This window comes from Arachis hypogaea, chromosome 3, assembly GCF_003086295.3.
Source record: "Arachis hypogaea cultivar Tifrunner chromosome 3, arahy.Tifrunner.gnm2.J5K5, whole genome shotgun sequence".
NCBI lineage: Eukaryota > Viridiplantae > Streptophyta > Magnoliopsida > Fabales > Fabaceae > Arachis > Arachis hypogaea.
Genome location: NC_092038.1, coordinates 130,478,346 through 130,499,304, shown reverse-complemented (window position 1 = coordinate 130,499,304; position 20,959 = coordinate 130,478,346). Strand labels below are relative to the sequence as shown.

General features: G+C 33.6%; 2 protein-coding genes across 2 annotated transcripts; both read right to left on the bottom strand.

The window, feature by feature from the left end:
* Positions 1-12,064: 12,064 nt before the first annotated feature.
* Positions 12,065-13,031, bottom strand: LOC112782643 (uncharacterized). The gene is made up of 3 exons (XM_072232068.1): positions 12,764-13,031; positions 12,388-12,569; positions 12,065-12,121 (listed from the first exon to the last, which is right to left on the bottom strand). The coding sequence occupies exons 1-3, from the start codon at positions 13,029-13,031 to the stop codon at positions 12,065-12,067; spliced, it is 507 nt and encodes a 168-aa protein (XP_072088169.1).
* Positions 13,032-13,755: 724 nt separating this feature from the next.
* On the bottom strand, positions 13,756-14,985 carry LOC112782635 (putative F-box protein At1g65770). The gene has a single exon (XM_025825117.1). The coding sequence runs from the start codon at positions 14,983-14,985 to the stop codon at positions 13,756-13,758; it is 1,230 nt and encodes a 409-aa protein (XP_025680902.1).
* Between the last annotated feature and the right edge of the window lie 5,974 nt (positions 14,986-20,959).

Here is a 20,959-nt window from a genome sequence, read left to right as displayed (position 1 = left end):
ACTCAAAAGATTGTGCTTCAACCCACATACCAAAAGTATATCATCAATAAAAGCAGATTGCTTATTACCTACTTCTCCAACAGCAATAATTTTACCTTTACCATCATCTCCAAAGGTCACAAAACCTCCATCATACTTATTTAGTTTGATGAAGTAGGTTGATCTTCTAGTCATGTGCCTTGAACATCCACTATCTATATATCACATGTCCTTTTTGTTCTTGGATGCTAGGGAAATCTGCATGATGAGTTTCAAGTAGCCTTAGTATCCAAATTAATTTGGATCCTTTGAAGTTAATCCATCTTGGTTGCCCAAGTGCATTGAAATTACAAACAACATTGTAAACTTTGTTTCCTACAACTCTCTTTTCAATGAAGCATTGTGCATATGAGTGACCAAATTTCTTGCAATTAACACAATGATTTTTTGATGTGTGTTGCTGAAATTGAGGTGAGTTATATTGTTTGAAATGATTAAATAGTTGAAATTTTCTGGTTTTTGGAGGAGATGAATTTCTTTTGACAAACTAATTTTTGTTATAATCATTCCTCTTTGCAAAAATATTTTCACCAGAATTTTTGAAACTCTTTGGAGTTTTCGAAAATGAGGTTTTGTTGTAGAAAAATGGTTTTTTGAAAGCAGCCTCATTTTTCGAAAAATATCCCAAACCTGGCCTGTTTGAAGTAGGTTCGGTTCTTGGTGAAGGTTCAGTTTCGCTTGTGTGAACTTCATCAAATTTCTCCTCAAGTGTGGGAACATACCCAATACCAGATTTGTTAGGTGTGTTTTTTGTATTTGATGAAGAGGCCACAAACTTTATAGAGGAAATATTAGAAACTGCATCTTCCTTGGCTATGTAGCCTAAATTAGATTTTTCAAACAATTGTCTTTGACTTGCAAGTAGTTTGTCCAAGTTACTTGAACCTTGAGCAAATTTTGTTAAGTCACCATTCAGCCTTTTAATCATATCATTTAATCTTTCATTTTCAACAATTAACTCATGAGAATGATCCATAATGTGCTTTCCTTTTAATTTTTCAAGTTCAGATTTTAAAAATCTGTTTTCTTCAATAATGTCCAAAGCACATTCAGTTTCCTTCACTTTTTCTTTCAAAAAATCATTTTCAGCTCTTAACACATCTCTTTTAGATCTACACTCCTTGTATTTATCTAGCAACTTTGATGTATTTAATGTGAGATCATCAATAATAGCATGTAAATCATCTATGGTCAAATCATAGTAGTTTACCTCATCAAGATTGTTGTTTCCAGCCATGAAACAATCTTTGTCTTCACCTTCAGATTCTTCTTCTTCATTTGATTCATTCTCAAGATCCTCCTAAGCTACCATGAGTACTCTCTTTCTTTCCTTCTTTTCTTTGTCCTCCTTTTTGAGCTTTAGACAATTTAGCTTGAAGTGTCCAGCCTCCTTGCAGTGATGGCACGTCACCTTGCTTAAGTCAAACTTGTGCTCCTTTGAACTTGAACCCTTGTATTTGCCCTTGTTCTTCATCATCCTTCTAAATCTCCTAGCAAAAAATAAAAGCTCATCATCTGAAATATCATCACTAGACTCACTCTCTTTCAGTTCTATCTGTGATTTGAGGGCTATTCCCTTTTTCTTTGAGTCTGTGTTTGTGTGTGTGGCTTTATAGGCAAGGAGTTTTCCTCTCAACTCATCATAAGTTATGGGACTTATGTTGTTGCTCTCGGTTAGGACAGTGGCAGTGTTTTCCCATTCTTTTGTGAGGCTTCTAAGGAGTTTTCTCACCAAGGTTTGTTATGCATAGTTTGTACCCATAGCATCAAGGTAGTTGATTATGATTGAGAATCTCTCAAACGCTTCATCAATGCTTTCTCCATCCTTCATGCTAAACATCTCGTACTCTTTTCGCAGCATATCGATCCTCGTTTCTTTGACTTGTTTAGTGCCTTCATGTGTAACCTAGAGTTTTTCCCATATTTCTTTGGCTGTCTTGCATCTAGACACCTTCTGGTACTCTTCAAAGCTGATAGCACAGTGAAGAAGGTTGATTGCTTTAGCATTCAGCTTTATCTTCTTCTTGTCATCTTCGTTCCACTCAGCTTATTCTTTTGGAGTCACCATTCCATCAGCACTTATTTTTGTTGGAATCTTGGGACCGCTCACAACAATCTTCCATATATTATAGTCAATGGATTGGATGAAGGTCCTTATCCTTTCTTTCCAATAGGAATAGTTCTTCCCGTTGAAGAAAGGTGGCCGGTTGTTTGACTGGCCTTCAGTGAGGGTGTAGGCAACTGTGGTTGTGCCCAAGTTGTTTGCCATTGGATCTTTGCTCCAAGAAATTAAGCTTGATTCTTGAGACCTTAGCTCTTGATACCAATTGAAGGTTGTGGTAGGCTTAGAGAAGGGGGTTGAATCTATGCCTTCCTTTTAAGTTGCTGTTATAACCCTTTTAGATCTACACTTTCAATTCGGATTCTGTTTGTACTCAGCAGCGAAAATTTATGAGATAATTTATTTTTGTCTCATGAATATCAAAAAACAGAACATAGCAGAGAAGAGAAAAGCTAACGCCAGCATATATCCTGGTTCGGTTGCGTTGTGCTATGCAACCTACGTCCAGTCTCCTCCACAACAATGGAGGAATTTCCACTATAGTTAAAAGTATTACATACACCAATTTCCCATTCAAGTTCTAACCTAACTTGACATTGGCTATGCTAACACCTAACTATTCACTCTTAGTGCTAACCCAACTAAGAAAGGGATACCTAACATGTACAAGATACAAGACACTTAACCAACCTAAAGAAATCAGAAAATAACTCTAGGATTTTCTCTCAAGTGTATCACTCTGCCCTTTTCCACTCATGGCTTTTACTTGAGCTTTCTCACAAAGCCTTTTCTCACAAGAAATTACAGAAAGATAAACTTAGAAAAGTACATTAGAATCAGTAAAACATGAAGGAGATTGACTTCATCAACAGCCTTTGTGCTATGCGAAAACTAGATTAGCAAGCCTCTGATTCAGTTTTTCAAACTGGCGGAATGCACCTTTGATTAGGTTACACTGTCCAGTTAGTTGAACTCTCTCAAAAAACACTTCTCAGAACAAAACCTCAATACTCTGGTTATCTCTCCTTGCCTTCTGAATGAACAGCAAGCTTCTTTTATCTCCTTGCATATTCCTTGGTCCTTTTTCCAAGGTCAACACCTTGAGTCTTGAGTTTCACCAACCCACAGATTCACTTTTTCTCCTTAATCCCCAAATTAGAAACTTTGCTTCTGACTTCTTCATCTTGACCAAAAGCCATAAAGCAGCAACCACATGAGTCTTCCAATAGTCAACTTGATCTGAGTCCTTAAAAACCAACTTGGTCCCCAAGTCATGTTTAAGACCGTAGATACACAGTAGAGAAGAACAGAAACTAGTTTTCCTTTGTATCCCATTTTGGATAGAGCAGAGAGTTGGGAAGAAGAGAAGAAGATCTGATGCATGCAAGAGGAAATGTGTTTCCTTTAACCTAAGCTTGATTTGGTTTGAACTTGGTGATTTGACGTCTGCCTTTCAAGCTTAATCCTTCTCTCTCTTGCTTCTTTGGTGATTAGCTTAGGGAAGAAGCTCTTTCTCTCTTTCTAACTTTTCTGAGTTTCTAACCAACTCATAGAGGTGAACGTTGCTTTTGGTTATACAAAAGAGAGGGATTTGCTTTTCTAAAATCAGATCGGGCTTGGATTGATTAGTGATATGCTTGGCCCGTTTTGATTTCTTTGGCTTCTTTCTTTGCTTTTCCTTGGGCTCTTAATTTTACTTTCAGCCCAACATCCTTGCTGATTGCTTTTCATTCCATTTGGACTATTGAATTGTGGCCTGCAACAATAAACAATATAATTAGTAATAAGTAATTATAATTAATCAATACTAATTATTTATTTTGCCCAAAAATAATGTTTGTCATCACTAATTAATTTTGTTAATTTCTTAACTCAACAAACCTCAATCCTGAACTTGACTTGGTCACCTACCAAGCTTTCAACTACTAAGTGCTAACCCAACTTGTAAGGAAATCCCCACAGAATCATGAAACACAACACAGATGTACAAAGGACTTTTAGGACATCTATGACTTTTTCTTTTAATTTTGTATACTCTGCCTTTTTATGCTCAATGGCTTTTTCTTACAAACCTCAATGTTTACCTTTTTCCATGAGACTCAAGACAGACAAAACTAAACAAAAAAAATACAACATGAAATACGTTGAAGGAGAAGAACTTCTGTTAGCTTGGGTAGCTATGAGAACTCTGTGCTTTCATTATTTTCTCCTTACTTCAAGCCTTGGCTGTTCACCCTTATTATAGAAGGGGAAGCCTCCAAGGTTGAAACGGTTGAACCGAGCTAAACTTCTTCTTCTTCAACTTAAAACCAGTTCGTCCAGAGAGGGAAGAGAGAGAACCAAATGCAAAATCCAACATGCAATTACCTTTTCCTCATCCTTTCTCACCAAGCTTCATCAATCTGAGATTTCCATCTTGACTTGCTCCCCAAGAAGGATTCCTGACCCTTGATGAGTCCTTGATGCTTGACAGCTTCATCTACTCTATTTTCTGCTTCTTCCTCCACGTAGCTACAGTAGCTACCTTTTGTGGTGGTTGATCAGAGAGTAGAGATGAGCCATACCCCAATGGATCTTCTTTTCTGACCGAGTTGGATCTTCTTCCATTTTCGGGTATGGAGAGTTTGAAACTTCCTCACCACTTTCTTACCATAAGTGGCAAAGATCTCAGCTACACCCTACTATGGATCTTCTTTTTCCTAACGCCATCATCACAATGGCCTCTTGTTTGCACATAGCTTCACTGCTACAGTGCCTCATCTCTGATAACTTGCTTCTTCTTCTTCTTTGTGACATGACCAAATCTGAAGAGAGAGAAGAGAAAAGAAAAGCTTTGGAAGTATTGAGTGGTATCAATTATAATCAATTAAAATTAATTAAAACCAACTTCCCATGCTTTTGCCTTGTAACGTGAATAACTCATTAAATGCCATAAAATCAATTTCAGATTTTCTCTTTCCATTTTCCAAGGCATTTAAAGCTAATTCATAAAATTTGAATTCCATCAAAAGTGAGCAAGGGTAACCGAAACCAAACAAGCACTACTCTTTCCCTTTTTTAATTTCAATTCGGACCAAGCTAGTTGGTCTTTCACCAAGAATTTGATTTGGGCTTTGGACAATGAAATTTGGTCCAACTAATACAATAATAATTCAGCCATATTTTTTTTAAATATTTTCTACACAAGGCTGATCATTATATTGGGCTTGTTTCAGTTTTTAGCCCAGCTACAAAATCTGCAAATAACAAAATTATTAATTAATAAATGTGGATTAAAAATTAAATTAATAATTTTGTAATTAATTATTTTAATAATGTTTGATCATCATCAAATTAATTTGGAGTTTTCCAAACTCATCAATATCTTTCATTGTTTTTGACAATTAATCAAATTTTTTTAGTTTAGTAATCCAACAACATACTTTAATCACATTTTTAAATATTAATAACTAATTGATGATCAAAAACAATAAATTCTAATAATCCTCTGTAGAGCTAAGTTTGATTTTGGGCTCATATGATGACAAACATTATTTGAGTTAATAGTCCAAGTTCGTTTAATGTGTGTGCTAGCGATGCAGGCTCAATTACTTACTCCTTAGTCCAAGTCCATAGTGCTTCAGCAATTTCAAGTGATACAAAACATCAGCCCTTTGTATTTTGATGAGTAACTAAATATGCCAAGAGAGAGAGAACCGAATTGGAGAAAAAAGGAACAAAAGATATTTGGCATCACACTGGGACAGCTGTAACACCAAGACAAAAATAAGGACACAAGGATAATTTTACTATTCCAAGGACATCACTAAAGCAAAATTCAGAATATGAGAGAGCAAAAACACAAATTTGCAAAAGTACAGAAGTAGTGGAGCAACTTCTCAGATAGCAGAGGTAAGAAAGAAATGCATGCTAAGAAAGAAAGTAAATCCAAGGACAGCAGAGGTGGTGGAATAGCTCCTCAACCAGCTGAGTTAGTGGAGTAAGATGAAAAAAGACTGCATGCCTTCAGAGACAGCTCCAACGGGTTGATGGGACAAGAAATTGGAAGAGACAAATTGGAGAGCAAACTGATGGTATAAAACAGACCTCACTTCAAACATTTGAAGGCAAGAAAAAGAGAGCAAATTCAAGAGCATCATCTCAACATACTAGAGCTGAATATGTGAGTTGAAAAAGTCATGAGAGAAAAGGCAAGAATGATGCATGAAAGAGCCATTAAAAAATCTGTGTAACTGAGTTGTTGAACTAGGACTAGTTTTCCTTACCAAATTGGGATAGCACTTGGTGAATTTGAATCTGTTTAGGTTCTCCTTCCAAGTTGGAAAAGCACTTGGGAAGATGAGCTTTGGTGAAGAAAACTTAGTGGTAGATACTAGTTGAATTAGGTAGTAGTTTAATAGTATTGGTGATTGTAATTTGTTGATTATAGTGAAAGTTCTACCATGGTTGTGGTGGAGATTAGATGTAGATTTCATGGCACATAAAAACTGAACCAGGATACATGTTGGGCTCTATCCATTCTTCTCTTTTTTATTTTATTTTTGTGTATGAGACAAAACGAAAAAAATTCCTGCATATTTAATTTTTACGAAAACAGAATTCAAGAATTTTAAATCCGAGTTAACTTTCAACCCCTTCTCAAGTTCAAGCAGTTCCATCATCCTCTAATAAAATTTGTTATAGTTTATGAAAAAAACTCCAAAGACCAAAAAATGAAAAATATAAATATGCAAACAAATAAACAAATAAGTAATATTTGACTAAAATAATGTCTGTATGTCACCTTTACATATTAAACTTGTAAACTTCGGTTAAATTAGTAGATAATTAGTTAATAAATTAGTTTTTAACAAGGAAGATTAGAAATGCAAATATTATATCAACTTAGGATAGAGCTCATCGAAACGAGAATTTTGACACCAATTTCAAAGAAAACGGTCCAAGAATAGGTTGAACGGACCGAACTGGTTGAACCGAACCCAAACCGGGCCGTCGGTCCAATCGGACCAACATATTAAATGAGCTCGAAGCCCATTTCCTTCGTAGAACGCAACAGAGGCACCAACGGTCCAGGGGAGGAAAAGAAAGGAAAACATTCCCAAAACCCTTACGGTGAGTTCCCGCTCCCGTAACTTCTCTGTCCGAGCTCCGATCGCCGCACTGTTTGCGGCCACGCATTCACCTTATCGAGCTCTATGTTTCTACCGGAATAATTTCATAGGTAACTTGCTATTTTACCTCATCCTCTTATTTCCCCCAATTTTCAAATTTTGAATGGGAATGTTGAATTTCTTTGATTTTTGATATTTTAGGATCCAATTAGTTTGAGGAAAACGTTCACTCTTGCTTATGTGAAGCTTGGGTAAGGTGAGAATATGATAATTTTATTTTAATTTCATTGAATTTGAGCTTTGAGTATTAAATTGGATATATATGTGTTATGAATGTATATTAGGTTGTGAATAAATAATTGGAGTTTGAAATTGTGAATACTGGAACTTGGAGGAAATCGGCCAAGGTATGGTTTAGGTTTCATGCATTTAATATATAATGTTCTGTGAAAACTTAGATTAGATGATCATAGGATAAGTTAGAATGCAAATGTATGATTAATGTTTAGTAGTTTGTTATTGAGTATATTTGGTTGGTGTTCGTGGATAATTAGTAATTGATTGTGGGTGGTGGTTGTCATGTTGATTTGGAAAGAACCATGATTAAATGTGTTGGATGTTGTTGTTGGTGAATATATTTGGTTGAGTGTTGTTGCTGGGTGTCGTGTTGGAAATTGATATGTTGAAAGTGAATGGAATGGAAATTGTGGATGAGAATGAGGTTTAAAAGGTTTGAAAAATTGGTTCTGGGTTGAACTTTGGAGGGCTATAACTTGGCTTCTGGAACCCCAAATTGATTACAACTCGTTTTAAATGAAAATTGGACTCGTGAAGTTTATGTTATTCAAAAAACGGAAGAAAAACAATTTAAAATGACTGAGTTATGTCCTTTGGAAGATTGAGTTTATAAAATGTGTTTGAAACCAATTCTGCAGCTTTTATTTTTTTCAAGGACGTACGCCCATCGTATGCGTGGAGTGGATTTTCGGCAATGCGTACGCGTGACCCACGCGCACGCGTGACCCACGCGCACGCGTGACATGAAGTTTACACCCACGCGTACGCATGACAAAGGAACACGCGCGCGAGCTGCATTTTTACATTTTCACGCGCACGCGTGATTCCTATTTCAGCAAATATGATTTTTAATATTTTAAACTAAATTTCAAACCTCTAAACCTCTATTTTCATTCTTTTAGTCATGAATATTAGTGTTAAACTTGATAATCAAATGAAGCTAGGAGATGGGGATAACTTGGAGGTGAAGTAAAGTTGAAAAGTGATGATTTGATTATGAGATGTTATGGATGAGTCGTATATGATACTTAATTGGATGTTCTAATGAAAGATTATGTATGAAATTTGGCTTGAATGATTTAATGATTTGAGATACGAGATTCCATGGATAAAGTGCCATGGCTTGCCACCACGTGTACCAGGTTGAAAACTCAATACTCTGTTGACCCTGCGACGTAAGTGTGACCGGGCACTATATAAATTCCCTGGAATATTACCCCCATTGAGCAATATTGATTATTTGAGATAAAGCTATGCATAGACTCTTAGGGATGCACGTCGGGGGACAATCTAAGTACAATTCAGACTTGTCGTGTTGGCTGGATAACCGACAAATGAGTCTCATCAGCCATAGGACAAGCATGCATTATATGTATTCTATTTGAATACTTGTTGTGCATTAACTGGGTGTGCCTAAGTGTACTTGCCATGCTAAATGTGTATTTGTTACTTGCAGTATTTATAACCTTCTTGTGCTTGCCTTTATCTGTTTAATTGTCTATGAAATGCTGACGGAGATGGAAGTATAGAGGAATGGTAGTACGGAACTTAAATTTAAGATTAAGTTAAGTTAGGTTTAGATACTCTTAGAAAACCACCTTTTATGGCTCCTGTTTAATACTTTAAGCTCTATAATCTGAGTGTCGGCGTTCTAGGATTGCCTCTGGCATTCTCAAGGCCTTATATATTATGTGTGTGGCACCTTTACCATACTGAGAACCTCTAGTTCTCATTCCATACTATGTTGTTGTTTTTCAGATGCAAGTCGAGAGGCGTCTTATTAGGCATCTGAGCTCCTGAAGCGAAGTGGTTACCAGGTTATTTTGGTGCACAATGATGTATATGTATGTACTTAGCTTTCTTTCCGCATAACCTAGTCTTTTGATCCTCTTAGAGGTTTATGGAGAGGCAGGGTTTTACTTATGTACATTTGGGTTTTAGATATATATATATATATATATATATATATATATATATGTATGTATGTATGTATATATATGTAAATATTCTCCGGCCAGCCTTGACTTTACAAACTGAGTTAGGAGCTTGTTATTTTGTATCTTTGGCTCTCTATTCCTACTTTTATTATTTTATGACTGATAATTACAGTTCTCTCCACATGCCAGTCATTCCGTTTCCAGAGCGTTGCATTTTTATTTCGTGATTTTTATTTTACCCATTTTTCAAGGCTCCTAGTTTATTATATTCTTTCTGCTATTATATGTACACATTTTATTTTAGAGGTCGTAGCGCCTCACCACCTCTGTATTATATCCTAGGTATAATGCTTTGTGTAATAGGGTGTTACAAAACTTGTGATGCTAATAATAAAAAAGGAAATAAACATGGCTCGACGAAAGGAAGAAATAAAGATTTAGTAAACAGTTTGCAAAATGATCTAAACACAATACTTTCCAAAAGTACAAATTAAAACTCTAAGGATAAAAAGAAAAAAAAACTAAGCTCAGGGAATATCCAAATAGGAGGACAAAAAAAGCTTACATCTGATAATACTGTTTGATAACTCTCATTTTCTAAATTGAAGATGCCAATGTTCAGGTCATTCTATTGTACAGATTGAAATTGGTACAGATTTATAGATTTTCTGCCCAAATTCATATGAGATCGACACGTTGCTCTGCTATTGCAGGGCTTGTCTATCAGTTGATGTTAGGGTTAGCTGAGCCATTAGCCAAAGTTTTTTGGTTGGACTATTTGTTGGTGGACTATGCCAAAAAAAATTTGGATATCCAAAGAAGATGGGCTTTTTTTTTTTCTTTGTGAATGGAAGGGAGAAAAAAAACCCCAGCCGCATACCCTGATGCATCAAAGGAGGGCGAAGCACTAACGATGTTATGCCCAAAATTGATGTCCTAAGTTCGAGAGACAGAGAGACAGCCGCTGAAGGTGTTGCCGCGACAGAGGTCAAAGGCTTGAAACCAACTCCAGTGTAGGTTGCTGGTTCCTCTCGTATCCGGCGTTGATTGTGGCTTTGCATGAGACGCTACCACTGCGAGCGCGGGCGGAAGCTGGTATGAAGTAGGCTGGTTTTTTAAGACAACGCACCAAGGTGGTTTGTCCCCACAGCTGCCACAATTCAACACTCGCAGTGCGACCCTCCGATTCATCATCACGTGTGGAGCCAGGCCATTTATAATGTTGACTTGGCCCCCACAGTCGTAGACCCGGCGACGACGAGGTCTACGGCCGGTCCCTTAATGATTTCCTGGTTTGTCTACCGATCTACTTCCGCTCGCCCACTGCTGCTACTTCAACTATGGAGTCAATACCAACCACCAAATTCACCTTACGTTGCTGGTATACCCCGCACTTTTATTCGGTGCTGATGGTTGCTGTGCCTGGCGTGAAGTACGGGACTATCTTCTTATGTCATTTCGTTTCTAGTCCACTCATGGCCAAAAACTAAAAACTAAAGCAAAGGCCCAGTCCACTCATGGCCAAAAACTAACAACTAAAGCAAAGGCCCAGCAAAAAACTAACAACTAAAGCAAAGGCTCAACCCACTGACTTGTTACAACCCACTTTTAGATTTATTACATCGGCTCCAGCTTTCATTAGCCGGCTCCACATTCACCTGCCAAGGTAGACAATGTTATAAAACCTTGCCAAGCCTGTTCTCTGATACTATCATCTTTGTTACTTGTCAACACCTTCTTAAAACTGTATAAATAAATCTGTATCTTATAACTGGCCATGTTATGATAGTAAACAGTGTCTAATGATTGGTCTTCAACAAAATTATCGATAAAAAAAATCTGATTTTCTTTGCAATTTGAAAAATCATCAGCCAACATTAGATAATTTGATATGGGTAACTAAATTGTAAAAAGCCAAATTACAAGCTCCATATATAGCCACAGCCATAAAATTATTGTTATTGTCATTGGTTGGAGTCAATTGACACAGGACTCTGCAATACTTTCTCTGTTTTAACGATATCAAACCTTCTATGGCTATCTGTATTCCCACATTTTTTTCCTTTTTTCAATATTCCAACCTTGACTACTAAGGCTTGTGTGTTTGTTTTCTTTTAATGGATTATATTTAAGAACATAGAGTGCTCTTAATTATCCTATCCTCCAAAGCACACGTAAAAAAATATAGGAAATTAACTATAATACAATCTAAGCAACTCCTTTTTTTTATTTTAAAATTTGAAAAACTAATATAGTAAAAAGTTATTTATTTTGTAACGGACCTATTTTTTAATTAATTGACTAAAATTACTTTATTTTTAGTTGATTTTTTAAAGAAACTGCATAAAAAATCTTCCACTTTGCATATTATATATCAAATTTCTCAATATATAGAATAAGATTAGTAGTACCTTTAATCATAAAGAGAAATGAATTGCAATACCAAACAAATAGCATATTCATTCCCATGTTAATTAATTCTGAAGTCTAAAATCAATACGGGTTGCGTGTAAATAAATAAAGAGGTCGAATGATCGATATATACATATAAAGAAAATGCATCTTTTGCTTAATAAAAAACACATATAATATATAATCTTGAGTGTTAAAAACATCGTCTATGCTATCTTGAACAAAGCAATTAAACTAGTAGTAGCAGTGGCACACAACTGCAACTAACAAACACATTATTATTGAATAACAAAGAACAATCATAGCTAGAACACTTTCTACACTAAATTGATATATCTCTTTTTTTAAAAAAAAAGAAACTTAATACAAAAAAAAAATCTAAAATCCAAAGAGAAATTAACCCATGTTCATCTTCGACATTGTTATCAACAACCAAATGGATCAACACCACACTATTCTTCATAGCTCAAATTGATATATCTCTTCAATGGGATAAAATTTTCAATCCAAATGATTTGTTGAAACATGCCTTCCAGCCACTACCACCATTGCTTTTCTGAGATATCAGCTCTGTGTTCCGTTCTGTCTTTGATGAACATACTTGCTTCTTGCACAGCACAAAGTTCCTCACCCCATAAGATCCTATGGCTTCCAATGGATTCAGAGCTCTCAAAGCAGTTTCCATAAAAACCAATAAAAATAACCAGTCAGCTTCAAAAATCTCATGAACCAAACTTTACATTATTATAATATTGGACTCTTCTAAAATCACATCTTGTTACTCTCTAACACCAAGTGTATCTCTATTCATATGATATAGAGAATTTCTATCGCTTAAAAATTTAGAGTTTGATACAAAAAAATTCATGGAAACCTAAAAAGGTGTTATTGAGTAAGAGTGATACCATCAAAGCATGCATTATAAAGGAGGAAGTCGGTGGGATCAAAACCAAGAAGAGGAAGCCTGCCTTCACGAGCATAGGACTTGAGAGCAGTTTCAATGATCGCAGAAACAGTGTCTTTTTCATTCACCACAAACCTTATTGGCCCTGCGCTCCCAAGTACGTTGATACTCACCAACAACCTCTTACACTGCTGCTGCTTCTGATCCTCGTGGCTTCCCTTGCTCTTGTTCTTCTGCATCACCATCTTCTCAAAAGCACTCTTCTTCATCATCATAAACTCTTATTCTTCTTTAACAATAAGGATTGTATGATATAAATGGTTAGTTCAAGGATCAAGGCCCACGCAGCGGTAGTACCAAACAGTTTTGTAGGAACAAAAGGAAGTGGTTGCCATTCCAAACTCCAGCAACCTTCGAGAAGAAGAAGAAGAGCATCTAAGAACCAGCATTCAACGCAAGGTTTTGAGTATGGAGTGACCTTGGAAGAATGCTATGCGAATTCAAAAATGCACTCAATTCTTCTACTTATATATTTTAATGGTTGTTATTATTGTTTATCTTTTTCAGTGATGTTAAGAGAGATATACACGCACTTAAAAGATTGTGTATTAATTTAGATCATTCATCTATGTATCATTGTATCCACTGAAAGATTTATTCCCCGTCCTATTTTCACTGTTGTGCTCTTTCTTTTTTGGTTAATAATAACTATGACCAATCAATTTATATTAACATCTTAACATGGTTAAGTTTATCTTAAGATTTGAGATTTGCGATAAAAATATAATGTCTAATTAATGATAAAAAAATAATAAAGAAATAAATAAGAAATATTTGACTAAAATAATGTCATTACATCACCTTTATATATTAAACTTGATGAAAGGAAGAAATAAAGATTTAGTAGACAGTTTGCAAAATGATCTAAACACAATACTTTCTAGAAGTACAAATTGAAAATCTAAGGATAAAAGGAAAAAAACCTAAAGCTAATTAAGGCAATATCCAAACAGGAGGACAAAAAAAGTTAACATCTGATAATACTGTTTGACAACTCTCATCTTCCAAATTGAAGATGCCAATATTATGATAGTAAACAACGTCGTCTAACGTTTGGTCATCAACAAAATTATCAGTAAAGAAGATCTGATTTCCTTTGCAATTTGAAAAATCGTCAGCCAACATTTGAACAGAACCATTGAATCCAATTACCAACACATAATTCCCCAAACTAGTTATTCTTGACCATGTGTTTGCATTTTTCTTCAATTCATAAATATCGAATTTGATAGTCTCATAGGAACGCTGATTATCTTGCTGCATCAAATTATGAACATGTCTTACCACCATCAATAAACTTCCATCAGCACAACCAATCAGGTATTTAAGATTGGTGACTTCTTCTTGAGTGACAACATCAGATGGAGGCGTGACTTCATGAGTTATTCTCACGGGCTCTGCCTTTGTGTTTGTATCAAACTCGTATAGCTGGCCATTATCATCTATTATATATATCTTCTCTTGAAAAAATATAACGTCTTGAAAGTATGTATATGGATTGGCATTGGTTGTTAATTTGATCCATTTCCTGCTATTCGACTTGTAAAAAGCCAAATGAGCTGCTCCATATAAAGCCACAGCCATAAAATTATTGTTATTGTCATTGATAGGAGCTGAATTTATAACAACCTTCCAAACTATAATTTTATATGCATATACAATGTCCGTGATGTATTTGAAGGGTCCAAGATAATAAGAACATTCATCTCCATCATCATTTACGTTTGGTAGAGTTGAGATTGGAGGAAGATCCAAGCAAACCTTTGTCAATGGATTTAGCATTCGTATAGTGCCTTCATATATGGATACAATTATTAGCCATCCATGACAAGAACCACGGATAAGATTGTATTGCAGCTCTAGTTTGAGATGGTAAATTCCCTTCTCTTCCACACTGAAAGTGTCAACAGTTTCTTCATCAATGGTAGGTAGTTGTGAGACATGGCAGATGTCCTTACCAGCTTTGAAAGGTTCTTTAGCAGCGCCACCAATAGGTACTAGCAGCCACGGAGCTTTGATGCCATTGGGAATCTTGGGAAGTTTGGAGTTCCATTGCTTGCAAACCAATGGAAGTTGTAGGTAGTCATCATATGAATAGAGTCGCTTTGCAATTTGGTTCAGCATATCTTCATGAATGTTTTCCCATTGATCAACCTCACCCATGATGTGTATGTTAGACTCGAGCTATGTCAAATTTTCAATTGACACAGGACTCTCCAATACTAATTTATGAAGAAGAAAGTGCACTACAAAAGTTTTTAGCTAAGTTATATATATAGATAGATGACAATAAAAAAAATTTGATCAATTTATGTAAATTAAGATATGATTAAAAGATAAGATTTAGATAGATTGAGGTGATACAAAAAAGATTTGAAATTTAAAGTGTTATTAAAAGATAAATAAAATCTTTTACTGTTATTATTATTTGTGTTTAATTTTAAGTAGACTAAAACCTAAATTAATTATATTATATATTATAAATTTAAAAATATTATATTGTTTACTAATTAGATAATATATAAACTAATATTAAATTTAAAGACTCAATTATAAAAATATTTATAATTTATATATAATTATTTAAAAATAAAAAATATACAATAACAGCAGTAAAAATTTTGTGAAGTTGATCTATCTCTTTTTAAATATTAACTCATGAATGTTTTATGATATATTAAAATATATGTATATATAGTAAACAAATATTAATGTGGCATTATACACTTTAAATATTTATAACTAAAAATAATTATTACAGTTTTAATGTAGATACTAATTATATTTAATAGTTATGTTTTAATTCAATTGAATAATAACATATATTAAATTTAATTATTTTTGTATCATTTTTATATAAATATCTACTATTTTTATTTTCTAAAATTGTAAAATTCTCATTTACTGCTGTGGCACAATCGTATAAATCAATATGACACAAACTTATTTTATAAAAGGTTTGTATCAATTTTTTTTAATCAAAATCTTTTAAATTTGTTTTCATCACTAGTAAAGTGAATATTTTTATTTTTTTTATTATTTTTAATACTCTTTTATATTTTAATTTTTATATTTTTTTATTCATATGATATATGTGGAATTTTTTATTCTTTCTTATCTATATGAATTTTTTTCGATTCTTTAATGAATTCTATTTTCGTTTTATATAAAAAAAATATTTTTTATTCGGAGTTGTAAAATTTGTAATTGTAATTATTATATAATACATTTATTATCAAAATTTTGCATAATATGAATTATTATGATTCTATCAAAAAGTATAAAATAAATAAAAAATTAATTATAAGTAATAATAGAATCATAAATAATAAAAATTTATAATTTAAAATAATATTAAATTACAGAGTACTGATGATACTAAAAAAATTATAGAATATATTTTTTTTGTTTAACATTTTAAAATTTATAGTACTCTCTTTCATATTTTTATTTTTTATTGTATTTATTTTATCAGAAAAGCTGCATCTATGTATTTTTACATGGTTGTTAACCAAGTAATTTCCTCCACAAACGCGTCCTCCACCCATCACTCGTTTGTCATACACGCGCTACATATAACGTGCTGACCCTAAAATTTTGCTCAACGTAAACCTTCTTCTTCTCTGCTTGCATTCTTCCATTGCCGTCGTCGTTCTCCTCTGGTGGCATTCATCTTCTCGTTTTCTTATTTCGATCTAGTTACGTTGCATTTATCTTCTTCCTATTCTTGTTCGTTTTCTTATTCGATCTGCATTTCTGAATCGAAACAATAAATGACTCAATTTCAAATCAGTAGAGCGATTTTGATTACTCTTCTGAAACGAATTAAACTCACAAAGTTTGGATTATTCAATTTTGAATAGAATTGAATGGAACACAATTGCTAATTTGAATTGAATTAAATGGACGGAGGTGTACTGAATTGAATTGATAATATGTAAATTGTAAGCAGAGTTATTTGAATTTGATTTTATATAATGGATTATGTTTCGTTCACTCAGTCTATACAATTATTTCACCATGAGTACTGTGTTCGGTTCATTCTGCAGAAAGTTATTTGAATTTGATTTTATATAACGGATTATGTTTCGTTCACTCAGTACTATACAATTGTATTGTGTTCGGTTCACCATGAGTACTATGTTCGGTTTACCAAGAGTACTGTGTTCGGTTCGTTCTGCACTATTTAAAATTTTTCTTCCTCACCTTCTACTGCTTCTTCACCGAAGAGAAAGACAAAAAAATACAGCAGCAACAACAACAAAAGAATAACGATAAGGAGAAAACACGTGAAGAAAAAGGGACGCGAAAAAGGAGGAGAAGGAGGAACGCGAAGAAGAAGGCGAACAAGAAGACGCTCCGTGCGTAAACGAGCGTGAGAAGAAGAAGAAGAAGAGAAGAAGAAGAAGCGTGGGGGAGAAGAACCGTTGGGTGTTTCACCATGAGTAATGTGTTCAGTTCATTCTGCGTAAAGCTGTTTGAATTTGATTTTATATAATGGATTATGTTTTGTTCACTCAATACTATACAATTGTATTGTGTTCAGTTCACCATGAGTACTGTGTTCGGTTCACCATGAGTACTTCGGTTCATTCTGCACTATTCAAAACTCTTCTTCCTCACCTTCTACTGCTTCTTCACCAGAGAAGAAGGAAAAGACAAAAAAATACAGCAACAACAACAAAAGAATGACGATAAGGAAAAACCACGTGAAGAAGAAGGAACGCGAAAAAGGAGGAGAAGGAGAAAGGCGAATAAGAAGACGCTCCGTGCGTAAACGAACGTGAGAAGAAGAAGCGCGGGAGAAGAACGTTAGGCAAGAGCGATTTCGTGTGTTGGGCTCGTGTATTTCACGTTTCATTTAATGGTATTAGGTTTTTTTGGTGTTGGGCCAACTTGATTACATGGTTACATGGATGTGTAGTATCCCCTTATTTTATTTATATAATAAATAATTTTTATATTATTTTACTTATGATTTTTCATGTATATTATTATTTTCTACAATTTTTATTATTTCTTTGTTCATATTAACTTTTTTTTATCATTTACTATTTTTTATGTCTAATATTTTTTATTATTTTTTTTATCATTTTTTGAATAATACTATTTTTTTATTATATAATAATTACGATTACAAATTTTAAAAAGTCGAATAAAAAATAAAATTTTTCGTACAAAACAAAAATAGAATACATCAAAGAATAGAAAAAAAAAACTCATTAGAAAGAATAAAAATTTCATAAAACGAACAACATATATTATATAAATTAGATTTCTAGAATCACTTCTCTTTTTTCCAACACGTTTATCAAACATACACATAGATATATTTTTCAAGCAGCTACATGTGAAGAAACCATGTAGGGTATCGCGATTTATATAGTGAACCAACTCCTTTATAATCCGCTACAGTGTATCGCGGGTTACCTTATACATTTATCCTTTCATAAACTGCTACCGCTACAGGGTATAGCAATTTATGCTCTTAGTGTTTTCGAACGTAAACGGCCACCGCAGGATGCAGTGGTTTACCTGTTAATGAAAATGGAATTATTCGCAGTAAGGTGTAGTGAATTACAAACAAATTGAAATGTTGCAATTCCATCTAGTAATTTGTAAAGTTGTATTTGCATAAGTTTTCTTTCTAATTATTTTATTTGCATAAATTATCTTTAAAATTTATTATTTTTGGTCATCACTTATAGTTGTTAATCTAATTCTTTTTAATTTAATAGTTCAATAACATACTTTAGCATAAAAATATTGATGACTAATTAATGATAAAAATAAATTCAAATGACTTTCTAATATTCTTTATGCAGTAATCTTGAATCAAGCATTTTGTTCAAACTACTTAAAACATTATTAATGCTATAAATTATATATATTACACGAAATGTTTAAGTATTTCAACTGGAGTTTCAATTATTTTAGCCATTAATTTTAATTATGTATATATTTTATAATTAAGATTAATAACTAAAATTATTAAAATATTAGTATTTTTGAAATATTTGAAACATTTTTTATAGATGATTTTCTTCATCATTGATGCAAAAAGTACTCGTTCTTGTGCATCCTCACCCTAAAATTTGATTTTTTTTTTTTTTGTGTCTAAACAAGGAAAGAAACAAAGCAAAAACTATCCTAAATCCGAGCGGATGATTCGTTGAAGATCAACACAAGGCTCAGACCAAATAACATGATTAGAGTTATTCTTGGCACTATATTTAGCCATCCAATCCGCAGCTCTATTTGCTTCTCGAGACACCCATTCAACGTGAACAAGCCAAGGACGAGATAAAAGCTCCTGAATCTTGTGAACCAAATCTGTTACTTCAGATGAATACCCACTTGTAAGCTCATGCATGATGGGCAGAATGTCAAGGCAATCCGTTTCACATATAATATCCCTCAAACCGCAATCCCAAGCTAAAACCAGCCCCCTCCAAGCAGCAAATAATTCACATCTGATTATAGACCAAGGGGGAATGCTTCCAGAGCAGCCCGAGATCCAATCTCCCTTAGAATCTCTAATAATACACCCAAATCCCGCTAAATTTGAATCCATATACAAGCTTGCATCACAATTAACTTTAAAACTATTACCTACCGGTGGTTCCCAACACAGGCAATTTCGGAGAGACCTAAAGGCATTGCTTCGATTCCTGTAAACCTGTAAGTCCTTGGCGGTAATTCTGGCCAAGGCAACAACCTTGTGGTCTGTCCAAGGGTTGTCAGTATTGAATATGTCATTGCACCTATGTCTCCATACCCACCAAAGTCCTGCACCAAAGGACGCCTCATTGTTAGCCAAGGCCTTCCGAAACCACTCTTCAAGAGCAGTACCAGTCGTCGAGTCCAGGATACTAGGATCCAACATATACCAAATTGCCTTTGATCGTTCACAGTCTCTAAGGCAATGCTCCATAGTCTCCTGCGCCTTGTTACATCTCTTACACATATCTGAAGAAGCTAAATGCCGCTTAATTCAGTCGTATGGTTATTCGGTTACTTATTTATTGTCTTTTCGAAGAATTATTTTTTATATTTTTATTCATATGATTATAAGTTTGAGATCAATAATGTGAAAATTAATTGAAAATAATAAATGATTGTATAACAATATTTCATAAGTTATCGATCGATCGATCTTTATATTTAAAATGGATAGACTAAATAATTTAAATTAAATAAGTTAAGAAAAAATATTACAATATATGTATAACAGAATTAAGATGAACATATTTACAAATCTTATTTATAAATTAGTTATTTCAAATATCGTTGAAATTTATTTCTTTTCCCACAGCGTTAATTGAAATCTAATATATATAAAAATTTCTATTAAAAAAACACAGTTGATCATCTGCCATCTCCGTGTACAATACTAATGAGTAAAGAATATCCACTCTTTTGCAGAAGTATTTTTTATTTTTCTCAAGTCTATATTCAATATTTTAAACCATCTTTAACTTTTAACTTTAATTTTTATTATACTTTTTTACTGTATCATATATTATCCTTTTTCGCTAACCCTTCTCTAGACCTATTCTTATTGTCACCTCACCAGTATTACTCTCCTCTTCTCTTTCATTGTATGTATCTTTTAAAATTATATTGTATTATATTATTACTTTTATTTTTTTGTGTTATTTTTCTTTAGAAATTTTAAAAAATTTTCTATTAGTATTCAGTATTCACATAGATCCACCTCCCTAAAAGAAACGATAAATAAAGACGCGTGATGGGATAAAAACTAAAATGGCTTCTATTTTTGCTGAGTAACCCCGTTTGCTGCTTCTATTTTTTTTTTAAAGAAATTGTGAAACCAAAATCTTTTATTCTTCCGCAATTATTAGCATGTTATCCATAAATTAAAAATAAAGAAAAAAAAAACAAGCAAATCTCTTTAATTCTCGACCTTTCTTTTAAATATATCCAACCTTCTATGGCTATATGTATTCCCACATTTTTTTCTTTTTTCCAATATTCCAACTTTGACTACTAAGACTTTTGTGTTTGTTTTCTTTTCATGGATTATATTTGATAACATAGAGTGCTCTTAATTATCTTATCCTTCATATTATCACATAAAAAATCATTCATTTAGCATATTATATATCGAATCTAT